We start from the raw sequence: 13,879 nt of genomic DNA, 5'->3' as shown, positions 1-13,879 counted from the left end.
TGTATAGCTAGACACACCTTCATTCAAATCACTGCTATAACATTTTTTAGATTAGACACTTAACATGGCTCCTAATGTTGCTGCATTTCCATTTTCTCAGGATTGACTATTGGTAATATAATTATTCTTCCTAATTCTCTTGCACCATTACATCTCTAGGAAGATTTGTTCAGATGTGAAGGGCAATAGTGTAATGCCACATTCTAGGACGAGAAGCTTACATAAGACTACAGGATTTTGAACCCCAACTTTCACCATTTAGTTGCTTTGTGTTTTGGGGGTCAAATTACTTCATCTCACTTCATAATTTTCTCATTTATTAAATTGGGGTAATAATACAATAGTACCTACCTAATAAAAATAAAATTAGCATAAATATATAAATGAAAGATAATGAATTCTTTCATTATGATAAATGAATTTCCTATAATGAGGATTAAAGAAAATAATAGAAGGATTTAGTAGTTGGTGGCCACAGCATTCATTGTTGTTGTTCATGTTATCATCAGTATTGTTCCACTGAAGCAGGACTCCATGCAGCACCTAGAGGAGACAGCACCTGGGAGTAAGGAGGCTAGCAGGAACCAGGTGCGAATCAGGAACCCCCCAATAGACACATCAGGTTTAAGATGGGACATTAAAGCAGCAGTCCATTTATACCACATGGACCAACAGGGAAAGAGTTGATTGAAGGTCAATAGGCACAAAGGTTTCAAAGGCCAGGCATACTTTATCTTAGACTATGGCAACCAGGCATCCCCCATTGCAAATAATCTATGGAGATAGGACTTGAAATAAAGTTATTGATACGTTTGGTTCTCAAAGGCTTGGATTTTTCAGAACCAAGGCTGCTAGTCAGAATGTCTAACTACCTGTGCTGGATGGGCCAAAAATAAGTAGGGATGTAGGATCATAATTGGAGTGGAAAATGAAATTAAATTACAGAATCATACTTACCAATTACCCAAACCAAGTACTTCACTTCTGGGAATTGTAAGGAAATAAGAAAGGATTTTCATAATGATATAGTTACAGAGATTTTATCATAGTTGTGTTTGAAATAGTGTAAGAAAGAAATCAGTCGAAGTGCCCAACACAGAAAATTGATTGAATAAATTTATAATACATTTGTATAACCTGAAACTTGAAACTTATCAAAAATTATATAGAAATATATTTTTAATTTGAAAATATACTCAATAGTTAAGCTGTAAAAGCAAATTATAATACACATTTTTAAAGAAACATATGATTCTATCTTTTCATATCTATATTGATATCAAAAGAGAGGAAGATTTGGAAAAGTATTACTGAAGTGTTAGTTGTGATTTTTCTTGGAAGAGAGAAATATAAGGACTTTTATTTCCTTCTTTCTGATTTCTGTACTGAACATTCATTGCTGTCATAGTAAGGATTTTAAAACTTTATTTAAAAAGGCCAGTAATATAATACTTTTACTTTAGATTCATTGTAAAATAGGAAATCTTTATCTTCATATCACTTTATCACAGTATTTCTTTTAGTTTAAAACCACAAAGCCATGCCTTTTTCTAATTCATGTAATTTTGAGTGGCAAGTGCTTTTTAATTCTTGCTGGTATTTATAAATCTAATCCTTTTTTATTTACCTTATTCTGTAGGTCATTGTGTCAATGAGTGTATTATTTGCTCAACAAACTGAACTATCTAGACTATCTGGAGAAAAAGAAGATACTATATCATCAAAACAAGCACATGCTCTCTGTCTACAAGAACAGCAACACTTAAATGAAAGGAACTTACCCCAGGGTCCTGTTGGTTTTCAGACTTTCGAGACAACAGACATGAAATTTAAAGAAGAATTTAAACCACTTAGTAAGGAGTTAGGAGAAGATGGGAAAGAAGTCCTTTTACCAAACAGTGATAATCTTGATATACTCGAATCAAAGGACCATGAACTGACTATTTCAGAAGAACTGTTCTCCAAAGATAAAACATTTGGAGCCAGAGAATCTGTAAGTATGCCTCCTTGAATATAATAATATATAAAATTGTGATTTCCTTCACTGTACAACTATTAGCAGTGATGTTTCCTAATGGAGAAGGAAAGAATCAAATCCACTCTTGACTTATGCTTCACATTATGAATGTGCTTTATTATTTGTGAGGTATATGAATGACTTGATATTATTATTAAATAATAATAATATTATTAAATAATAATATCAAGTATAATACCAATATCTGGTTCATGGTATTTTTATTTGTCTTACACATATTATTCATGGTAAAATCTTACTAAGTTACCTATATTAATTTTGTTTTAGTCAGTTAAGCATACTACAGTTTGACAATATGTATGAATAAAAGATTTACTTTATTTAATAATGCTACTATCACAAGAAAATAGCTACCTACTAAGAAAACAATTTAAAGCATTCTAGTCTGTATTTACTAATTCTTTTTCTTTACTTATTCATTAATGGAGAATTAGTTTTGTGTCTATATCTCAACTGTGCCTTTAACAGAAAATAAATTCTACCTCTTTTAAATTATCTAAATTCAAATTTTTTGATTAATGTTTGGGATAGGTTACATCTTTTTAGTGGCATTCAAATAAAATTATCAACTCTTTACATAGTATAAAACTCTTTAATTTACCAGTAACTATTTAAAGCAGAATAAATCAGAATGATTTGTTTAAGTAGTAGCTCTTCAGGAATTGAAGTACTTATAGAGACCGATTAGGGAGTTGACTTTTTATGAGTATGAGAAAGTGAAATATAAAACTTATTTCCAAATAAAATTTATTGGGCACTGTTTCTTATCAAGCTGTCCTCTGTAGTACTGTGATCACTGCATGATATAAATTAAATAGGTAAAATTCCTTAGGTTTTATAAATTTTAAAATACAAAGTATTATATCTATAATATTTCCCCACTATCAAACGTCAAGAGGAATAATGGAGTTTTAGCTTCAGTAAGAGTAGAAGGAATCTTAAGTATCCTTTTGTATTCTTTTCCCTTAGATTACGTCTAAACTAACTGATAAATTACTCTTTTGCTTTTGGAGAATAACACATATAATGATAATCTGTGTTAAGAATTATAATTAAGACAAACATCTCTTAAAAATTATTTACATGGTTATTTATATAAAATATCAGATGCTTTGTGAAATTAATAGTGGACTTGCTTTCATATTTATTTTAAATATTGATTCTAACAGATTTATACAAAATGTGTTATGGTTGAATTTCTTTTAACTATTCTAGATCCATGATGAGATTTTGGTGTCAAGCATGGATGCTTCTAGGCAGTTAATGTTAAATGAAGAACAACTGGAAGATATGAGGCAGGAACTTGTACGCCAGTACCAAGAACATCAGCAGGCAACAGAACTGTTAAGGCAGGCACACATGCGCCAGATGGAGAGACAACGAGAAGACCAGGAACAGCTACAAGAAGAGATTACGAGACTAAATAGACAATTAGCCCAGGTATGGGACTTAGAGTCCCTTTTCTCCCCAATTAAAATAGTAGTGTTCTTTATATAACTTCTTAAACAAAAATCAAAATTATTGACAAAATCTGAATACAAATATTTAACATCAGGAATAGGTTCCATGTGCACGCCAGTGTTAGGTCTTATTAGAGAAATCTGACTCGTAGTGTATTGTACTCTACCATTTTATTTATCTTTCTTTGCAGGCACTGGAAAAAGGACTGCAAGATTGTTTGGTTTTTATAGTCATTCTATTGACCACATGTGGCAAAACTGTTTGACAGTTTTGGAAAATATTTGTGCTGAAGTGCAGTTAATATTCAGTTTTCCCATATTTATAGTTTTGTGAGTCCACCAGTTAGCATCTCCGAGGTTTACCTTTATCTGTCCTTAATCTCTCTTTTAAATCAAGAATGGAAATCTGAAGTAGTGTGTTTCTGGATCTTCTTTGTCCAGGGAAACATCTCTTCTTGATTTGAGAAATGCACATTTCTATAACGTTCTTATCCCTTTCTTGGCTAAATTTATATACTCCTTGGTATTTGGGAGCTGGATTCTTATCAATTGCTGTATATAATGTACTCACAAAATCATTGCAGAAAAGCAAGAAATATTTATATAGAAGTTCTTATTAAAACTTTTATTTAGTTTTTGGAAACTTAAGCTAAAAAGAGAAATGAAAAATAGAGAACTCTTGAAATATGTTCTTTCATATATAGAATAATAGGAAATTGGGAGTGAGTTGAGAATATTTGGAAAAATCAATTTTGCTTTTCTTCATCGCATTTTGTGAATTTAACATTCTGAATTTTCAATGCAAAATTGGCATATAAAATAATATCCTTTGAGTTGCACAAATTTCTAATATATAGACTTAATTATCTTTTTTGTTTTTTTCAAATTTTGCATTGAACTTTATATATGCTTTTAACCCCTTATGGGATACGAATCATAGGTAGAACTAGGGTCTGTTGGTCCCAGGGGGTTAAAAGAAATCTGCTTAATATTTCTGCCTGTGTCTTCTTTCGCAAACAATATTCTCTCATGACCTTTTTTCTTATTTAGAGATCCTCAATAGATAATGAAAACCTGGTTTCAGAGAGAGAGAGGGTGCTTTTAGAGGAGCTGGAAGCACTAAAGCAGCTGTCTCTAGCTGGAAGAGAGAAGCTGTGTTGTGAGCTGCACAACAGCAGTACGCAAACACAGGTAGTATGGACTTTGCCCCACCTAGGAACAGTGGATCCACAATGCAGTTTGTCTTCATTGTTGGTGTGAAATGTGTTTATAGGTGTTGCATTTAAAATATTTGTGATTGCTTACATGTAAGGTAGGTGGAGTCAAGATGCCTTACATTCCATTTAAGGTAATTTGAATCTTGACATTGCTAGGTTTGCAACTGCTGTCTCACCAGGAGCAACCTAACACACTTTATTGTCCCTCTATAGCATGCATTAGCTTGAACCCATTACAAGCTTTTGGACTGTAATCTAGAGTCTTTTATCTTCTTTTGATAATGCTAATCTCTTGAAAAATATAGTTAAATATTATTTTATACAGTAGCAATTCTGCATGCAGAGGTTTCTGTTTCACCTCATAACAAATAGAAAGGAATATTCAACAAGCTATTTCCAAGATGACAGGTTTTCTTTCTGTCTTGTCTTCTCTACCTTTACACAAACTTACACAGGATGAAGATGAAAACCAAGGGGACGCTGAGGAACAGATCTTTAAAGAAAAGGAATTGGACAGAAAACTTGAAGATGTGCCTCCTGATGTTCTGTCTAATGAAAGGTATACAGGATATGTATTTGTTTCAATACAATTCTTATTTTTATCTTGTACATTTCTTTTATTTGTACATTATATTCTGTATGTAAAGAGTCACAGATTTTGGTCATTTAAATCAACAAACAAGTACTTAAGCTTTTGTATGTAAAGTAATTTTTAACAAATACTTATCAAATACTTAACTCAGTAAATTTAAGGCATCATTTGGTTGTTGAAACTTTCTGGACTAGTTTTAGTTTGCTCATACGGCATTTTTATACTAAAAAATAAAATTGTGTTTGTGGGTTTATTCTGTCACTGGGAGGTCATGCATTCAGTATAAGCTTCCCTCTGGGTTGTTCGTGATGAGGACAGAAAACTATGTGTGATAGTCCACGTGTCACTTTCATACATTTACTGCATAACAGATGAGAACTTTTAATCCATATAGCAGTTTTACAGAGGAATAAATTAATGATTTTATGTTAACAAAACTTTTCCTTACTTTGATTTTGTAGATATTAGTATAAAAATGTAAAATATAAATGAGAATAGTTATCCCACATTAATATTAAGGACTTTAAGCACAATATTTTAAATTTTGTCTGCTCAAGTGAAAATAGTTTCTTTAATTTTAAATTAAAACTAATATCTACTAACTTAATTTCCTCCTTTTCCAATTTCTGTGATTGTCAACCTTCTGTCCTCCTAACCTCCTTCCTCAGCTTGCATGGAGGAATTTGGCCCCTAAGATTTTGGCTTCCCCATTGGATCATCAGTATGGAACACAGTCAGTATGGAACTCAAACAAGAAAGACAGTGTATGAGAATTAGAGTTAACATATCGATATAAAATAAACAAAATGTTTATTTTATAATTATAAAATAAATGTTTATTTGGTAATTTAGATAAATTCTTTTTATCTCAAGTATATTTTTAAAATTATGCAGTGTTTAATTATTAGGACTTTTCAATGGGTGCTGATAAATTAGTATTCATATTTATTTCTTTTTACCATCATATTAATTTTAATTAGTTTTCTTATGTAGAATTTCTGTTTTCAAAATATTCTAGTCCTGGTGTGTTTAGGGCTTGAACAAAATCTCAGGAAAAGTTAAAGAAATAAAACCTTTGACTTACTTTCCACTAACTAAATTATTTAGAGTTTTATTTTTAGTACCCTTATGTAAGCGGAGAAGTTGATCTAGGTGCAAAAATAGAACTGCCTCTTTCTCTTGACAAATACTGAAGGAAAAATTCTGCATTTATTACCTTATCTTAAAATAGTTATGTCATGTGCTTGTGAAAAGAGATATCCTTTAACCTGATTGTGAGTTATCTCCCTCACTGTGGGAGGGAAAGCTGTCTTAAGGCAAAGGACCTTTACCATGAAAGTCTCTTATTCTGTCTGCATGTATTAAGTATCAGGCTTGCCACTGTAATACCTTTATTGAATTAAGTTGTTAGAACAAGAGAATTGTTTATTTAGAAGATTGATCAGATCATCTTCTGAATCACCATTTATGGAATTATATTTCTTGACATGGAGAGATACTTGTGTTAAGCAGAATAAAAAGCTTACAAAAACAGTTTGTAAGCTAATCACAGGATAATCCCACTTTATTTATATGTATATATACATATTACATATATATTTATGAGAGAGATGTGGGGAATAGTCTAGAAGGATAAGCATTAAAATGTTAATAGCGATTACCTCTGAGTGCTGAGATGTTTTGGTGGGTGGTTAGCAGTATTTTCTAATTTTTTAAATAAAGAATTGTTAACTTGTCTTTTAAAAAAGAGAAATACACCTTAATTTCATTTGGTTGAAAATAAGTTCCTTCTACTTGTTGAAATCAGGGTGGTATATGTAACTTGAGAAATTTCTGTCTCTGGAATAGATATAACAACCTACAATATTCCCTCTGGTGTTAGCAGATAGTGAAATTGCATAATAGACCTTTTGAAAAATAGGTCTCTGCCAATTGTAGTTTAATTATATAGATCATCACCAGTAAGTTATACACATACACATTTTTTTCCTGGTGGAGTTTTTAAATTATATTTTAAGATAAAATCTTTGATACAATAAAATTAAGTGTACAACATATTTGAATAACCATGAATGGTATTACCAGCTCAGTAACTCACATATGCTTGGGTTGGGTTACCACCATGCTTTTTAAAACTTAACATATTCGTGTCCTTAATTTTTTTTAATCTTGAAAGTTTTAAATTTATAAAATAAATAAAAAACAAAAAGCACTTCATTATAGATGCTACATCATATTATTTTAATAGAGAGGATCATATGATGCTTTATTTTTCAAGTCAGATATTTTGTAGTACATTTTTTGTGGGACATAAGCAAAGTATTTGCTTTTTAAAAGATTAAAGATTTTAATAAATGTTTCTTTATCTCTATAGGTATGCACTCCAGAAAGCTAATAACAGACTTCTGAAGATCCTCTTAGAAGTTGTAAAGACAACAGCAGCTGTCGAAGAAACAATTGGTCGCCATGTCCTTGGTATTCTAGATAGATCAAGTAAAGGCCAGTCATCTGCCTGCTTGATTTGGAGGTCAGAAGCAGAGGCACCTATGAAGTCATGTGTCCATGAGGAACACACAGGAGGTACTAGTTTTGTATTCTGTTGAAACTATAACCATCTTCAGTAAATTTTGGAATATAAGCCACTTTGCTACTTATTAAAGTACAGAAAATATTATTTTCCCACAAAACACCGCCAAATACAAATTCATTAGGTGCAGTCTTCTCAAAACACCATTATTGTATAGCATTTGCAAGTGGGTATCTTCGAGTTGTCATTATATACTCAGGATTACTAATGTGCTACATAAATCAGAAGCTGTTTAATTTCTTATCCAATAAAGGAAAAATTTTGTATCACCATTCATGATTTACCAATAGGCAATGTCCTGCAGGCACCTTATCAATGAAGGAAGACTAAAAATAAAGAGCTTTTAAGAATTGAACAGCAGTGCAGAGTGGAGGGGACTAAAGGGGGAAAAATGGGACAACTGTAATAGCATAATCAATAAAATATATTTAAAAAAAGAATCGAACAGCAGTTTCACATGTCTGTTGAGATAGAAGAAAGTTTTGAAAACAAATGTAAGGTATGAATTTATCTTTGAACTAACCTCTGCTGTGTCCCTTCTTCCTTTTGGAAAAGTGGTGTGAGGTATGGCGGAAGGGGTGTGCATCCAGAAATTGGGTCCTGATGTGACATACCTGCCTTCCTGTTGTTCTGCCGTGAGGGCTGGGCTGTTCTTTGAATTTCTTACTTTCATGTTGCTGACCTCCAATCTCTCCAATTTTTTAATTCCTTTCTCTTACTGGAATATGAATCAGGAAATCAAAAGAGAAAATATTTGTCACATGGAGAAAAAAGAGGGTCTGGCTTTTGGATCAGAAGATCAATCCTATACTTCTCTACCATTCCACACCCAAACATATCTACCCAGTTCAAGGCTGACATACTTTTCTTTTTTTCTAATTTATTTTATTGATTATATTATTACAGCTGTCCCAGTTTTTTCTCCCCTCTGCCTTGCCCCCCACCCCACCCTCCAGTATTCCCCTCCTTAACTCATAACTCACATCTGTGAGTTATACGTATAAGTTCTTTGGCTTCTCCATTTCTTGTACTATTCTTAACCTTCCTCTGTCTATTTTGTACCTACTATTTATGCTGCTTCTTCCTTGTACCTTTTCACCCTTTCTTCCCCTACCCCTCCTCACTGGTCTCCATGTGATCTCCATTTCTGCGAATCTGTTCCTGTTCCAGTTGTTTCCTTAGTTTGCTTTTGTTTTTAGGTTCAGTTGTTGATAGTTATGAGTTTGTTGTCATTTTACTGTTTATATTTTTGGTTATCTTCTTCTTTTAGATAAGTCCCTTTAACATTTCATTTAATAAGGGATTGGTGGTGATGAACTCCTTTAACTTGACCTTATCTGGGAAGCAGTTTATCTGCCCTCCCATTCTAAATGATAGCTTTGCTGGACAGATGTAGAATGTAGGTCCTTGCCTTTCATGACTTTGAATACTTCTTTCCAGCCCATTCTTGCCTGTAAGGTTTCTTTTGAGAAATCAGCTGATAGTCTCTGGGAACTCCTTTGTAGGTAACTGTCTCCTTTTCTCTTGCTGCTTTTAGGATTCTCTCCTCATCTTTAATCTTGGGTAATGTAATTATGATGTCCCTTGGGGTGTGTTTCCCTGGGTCCAAACTCTTTGTTACTCTCTGGGCTTCCTAGACTTACTGAAAGTCTATTTCCTTTGTGAAATTGGGGGAGTTCTCCTTTGTTATGTTTTCAATTTCTTGTTCTTCCTCTTCTCCTTCTGGCACCCTATGATTCAGATGTTGGAATGTTTAAAGTTGTCTCAGAGGTTCCTAAGCCTCTCCTCGTTTTTCTGAATTCTTGTTTCTTCATTCTGTTCAGTTGAATGTTTATTTCTTCCTTCTGCTCTCAATCGTTGATTTGAATCCTGGTTCTTCCTTTGACTGTTGGTTCCCTGTATATTTTGCTTTGTTTCACTTTTTTCTCTATTTTGTGACCATACTCAGCCATTTCTGTGAGCATCCTGATTACCATTGTTTTGAACTGTCTATCTGATAGGTTGGCTGTCTTGTCATGGCTTAGTTCTGTTTTTGGAGTTTTGATCTGTTCTTTCATTTGGGACATATTTTTTTTATCTTGATGCATCTTTTGTGATGTAAGGGGCAGAGCCTTAGTTATTCACCAGGGCAGGGCAAGCCAGGTCATTGTAATTTGGTGCTGTATGTCGGGGAGGAGTCCATGAGGGAACAGTGCTGCTTGCTCGGGTCTTGGCCAACTTTCAGTCACTTCCCCTGCTACCCACAAGCAAGCAAATTGGGCCCTTCTGATGTTGATTCCCAGGTGTATGGATTTGTGTACATTCTAGGACCCTGTGGGTCTCTCCAAGGAACTCTCCTGTGAGGCTGGGAGTTTCTCCCACCACCACAACACCCATAGGTTTTTACAGCCAGGGGTATTTAGGCTTTATTTCTTTGCACTGGAACCCTGGGTTACGCAGTCTGTCTCACTACCCAATTGTCCCTCCCAGCTTATCTGCACACAAATATGGGACTGCCCAGTCTGCCAGCCACTGCCTCTCCCACCCCAGTTCTCTGGCTGCCACCTTTCCGTGCATCCTCTCTCCTGGCTACCCATCTCCACCCTTCCTGCCAGTCTGAATGAATATTTCTTCTTTAACTCCTTGGTATGGGACTTCCTTACAGATTGATTTTCTGGCAGTTCTGGTTGTTGTTTGTTTTTAAATTTGTTGTCCTTTTGGTTGTGCGAGGAGGCAAAGTGTATCTACCTATGCTTCCATCTTGGCCAGAAGTCTAGAGGCTGACATTATAAAAAATTCCAGTTTATACAATTTTTGAGAGTGTTCTGCTTGTTAAGTTTTATGTGGAGACATGAGAAGAAATTACCTGTGCCACTTATCTTTGCCTAATTAGAAGTTGGCCAGTTGCATGCTTCTAAGTGCAGAAAAAAAATTTGATTTGGAATTTTATGTATAATTAATTTAAAAACACCTCAGTCGAGATCAAAGATAATTTAGCAAAGTAATACCTGAAATACAGTATTTTAGAACTTCTTTCAAATTCATTCTTTTCAAACTTTGTTAGGTGTATTTTTCAAACTAACTTAATTTTTGGTTAAGCTCTCAATCAAGGGCTATTTTATTCCTGCAAATGAATCTTGATATATGTAAAAGAATTAGTTTTTTTTTTGGTTTTGTTTCATTGTAAGAGTGTTTATCAAATTATGTGTTTTTAGAAAGTTATTTTATAAACTGGTTTCACTTAGCCATCATGGGGGATTTTGCTATTCTGCTAAGACCTAACCTAAACTATATTCAAAAGACACCCTAAGGAGGGTTCTGTTGAGTACAAAAACATTTTGTGCCTTTTTTGTTAGTTCTCTTAGACCCTTCTCAGAGTGGTTGCTGAAGTGCTTAACAAACACCGTATTTTGAAAGATAGCAAACTCACTTCTAGGACAGTGTTTTCATAGTTGTAAAAAGGAATAAATTGGTAATTTAATGCAAGCACAGAGGGTTATGTTTATTTTCTAAGAGAAAGAAAATTTTCAAAGACATCTGATCTACTTTCTTGCATGGTTACATCGAAGTCCCTCAGTATAGATTCAGTATGTCTGTGTCCTATTTTAAGACATCCAATAATACAGTAGTTTTTCAGTTATACACAGTCTTATCAGTTCAATTCTACAAAGATTTATTGAACGATTTCTCTATGCCTTTTGCTTTCTAAAAAAATCCTCGCTAAAGGATATATTTATTGATTTTAGAGAGAGAAGAAAGGGGGAAAAAGAGAAACATCAATGTGAAAGAAACATCAGTTGGTTGCCTCCCATATGTGCTCCAAGTGGGCATTCAACCAGCAACTTACATTTGTGCCCTGACCAAGCGATCAGAGCCTCAACCTTTTCGTGTATGAGACAGTGCTCAAGCAACTGAGCTATCCCACCAGAGCTATGCCTCTGCTGGGTAGCAATTCAGTCTAGTGAAGGAAGTGCTGAGTCCAATCCAAGGCAAGATAAACTCAGAGCACTTAATATTTTACTTAAAACCACTTTATGTGTACTTTAATCCATTAAGCCTTTTAAAAATTTAATTCTTTAACTCTCAACTGATTCTGAAGGAATAATATTAAGATACAAGAGAAAAAAAATTTAAATCCATGGTTAAGTTCAGTGTATAGAATATAATATCAGAGATAAGAATTTTGCTGTTATATTAGTGTCATGAGTTATAATGTTCACTTATCATTTAACTCAGTATTTATTTTTGTGTTTAACAATGATATACTAGTCTCACTAATAAAATTAGGATGATCATTAATATCATTTGGGATCACTTATCAGATCCATTTTGCATCTTGAAGGTGTCACCAGTGATGTTGACTGTCAATTCTCAGTTCTTGAATTCAGCAAAGAAACTACTCAGTACTAAGAACTCTAACTCAAGAGGAAATTTATTTAGCATGCAAAACAAAACACTTGAAAAGGAGACTCAAGTAGACTGCTCAGAGAGTTGCATTGGTCTTTTAGAAAGAATGTTACAGAGGTAGAAGAAGTAAGCCACTTGGGCTGAATAGACTCAGGACTAAGTTACAGAGGCAAAAAAAAAGTCAGGGCCTTGGAGACATATACAGGGGGTTAGCCTGGGAAGAGCTGCTGCTCTCTGCTGCTCTCCTAGCCACAAACCACATGGGAACCTTTAGAGCTTAGGAGAAAGAAAGCACAGATACATGCCTGAAGAAAGAAGGCACAGGCAGGCTCCAGGGAGAGCATGCAATGGGTCCATTGTCTTAAGTGTTTTTATCTGTTTTCTAAAGGCAAGAATTTTAGATATTAATAGAATATTCATCAGCTTTCCAGGTGTGTTCTTCATTGTGCTAATGCATATGGATCAGGATTATTCCCTAGTCTGTTTCACTTTCAAAGAATGTAACCAAAGACGGACCAGGACTGGGACCGAGGTGGGTCTGCCCCAGCACTGTCTGGAATGTGTAAGATAAGACCTTGCAATTTATTATCTGGCTATAAATTGCTCGGCCAATTTGTTCTGCTATGTATCTCAGTTTCCTCATTCCACTTGCCAAGGAATTTTCTAAGCTTCTTACTGACCTGCCTCAAAGGAAAAGTTGAATTGATAGAATTTATAATTTAACACCTTGAATTTTCTCATAAACTTTGAAGAAAATGCTGGCTTTAAAATATTGACAGTGTTTCACATTGTAAGAATTATTTTTGACGTTCCATCATATTTTTAATGGATGCATTATTGCCAGACTAAAATGAGCGTTTGAAATCTTTTGTCTTATTTAATATTACAACAAAAGTTTACGCTTAATCTGATTATGAAGCAACTTCTGCTTTTCTGTTTTTATATTTGATTTTGTGTTGTAGGTAGCATTTGTGATCTTTTTTCAGCCTCCATATCTGAACTTGTTTAGATTTTTAAACATGTGTGGACTTGTTAACTCTCAAAAAAATAATAGTTGATTTGTTAATGTTTGCTTCCTTCTAAGAGTAACCTAGTTTATGAAATGAAGGGACATTTTGAGCCAACGTGAAATCACTTGAACTTGAGTAAATATTAGACTAGTTCATTAAAAAATTCTTCCCCCAGGACATGTTGGAAGAAAATTTCCTGGACACCTGTACTGTGGTGGCTCATCAGGAGAATGCACACCTCTCCCTCAGGAAGTCAGGAATGAATCTCATCTACTGCCGCTTTCTTTAGTAGTAGTATGATATTATAAAAGGAATGCTGGATTGGTAACTAGAAGGCCCTTGATTCTTGTTCCAGCTTACTGCGACCTTGAGCAATCCTCCTAGTGTTCTAGAGGTTTAGTTGAGTTTCTTCCATCTGTCAGGTATGAGAGTCACAGGCTAGAGTTGGTGGTTTCCAGTTGGAGCCCTAGAGATCTTCTGAAGGCCATTGGGACAGGAGAATGAATGCTCTGTCATGTCACCTATCCTGCTTTAACCTGAGAAGCCTGTTATCTGTATGGAATGAGCATTGTATAATCCATAAAGTAAA

The 13,879-nt window shown here is 34.2% G+C and overlaps 1 protein-coding gene across 10 annotated transcripts in view; it reads left to right on the top strand.

Moving 5' to 3' along the window:
- Positions 1 to 13,879, top strand: part of AKAP9 (A-kinase anchoring protein 9) — a 168,300-nt gene that overhangs the window by 82,624 nt on the left and 71,797 nt on the right. For 6 of the 10 annotated variants that reach the window (XM_036010625.1, XM_036010622.1, XM_036010623.1 and 3 more), the window contains 6 exons: positions 1,640 to 1,993; positions 3,254 to 3,478; positions 4,549 to 4,689; positions 5,171 to 5,274; positions 5,976 to 6,071; positions 7,682 to 7,887. In XM_036010625.1, coding sequence (XP_035866518.1) covers positions 1,640 to 1,993; positions 3,254 to 3,478; positions 4,549 to 4,689; positions 5,171 to 5,274; positions 5,976 to 6,071; positions 7,682 to 7,887 — 1,126 coding nt within the window. The remainder of the gene's footprint in view (positions 1 to 1,639; positions 1,994 to 3,253; positions 3,479 to 4,548; positions 4,690 to 5,170; positions 5,275 to 5,975; positions 6,072 to 7,681; positions 7,888 to 13,879) is intronic. The other 4 variants (XM_028525171.2, XM_036010626.1, XM_036010627.1 and 1 more) reach the window with 3 other exon arrangements.

The sequence above is a fragment of the Phyllostomus discolor genome, chromosome 10 (genome assembly GCF_004126475.2).
Source record: "Phyllostomus discolor isolate MPI-MPIP mPhyDis1 chromosome 10, mPhyDis1.pri.v3, whole genome shotgun sequence".
Lineage (NCBI taxonomy): Eukaryota > Metazoa > Chordata > Mammalia > Chiroptera > Phyllostomidae > Phyllostomus > Phyllostomus discolor.
This window is presented reverse-complemented; position numbering and strand designations above follow the sequence as displayed.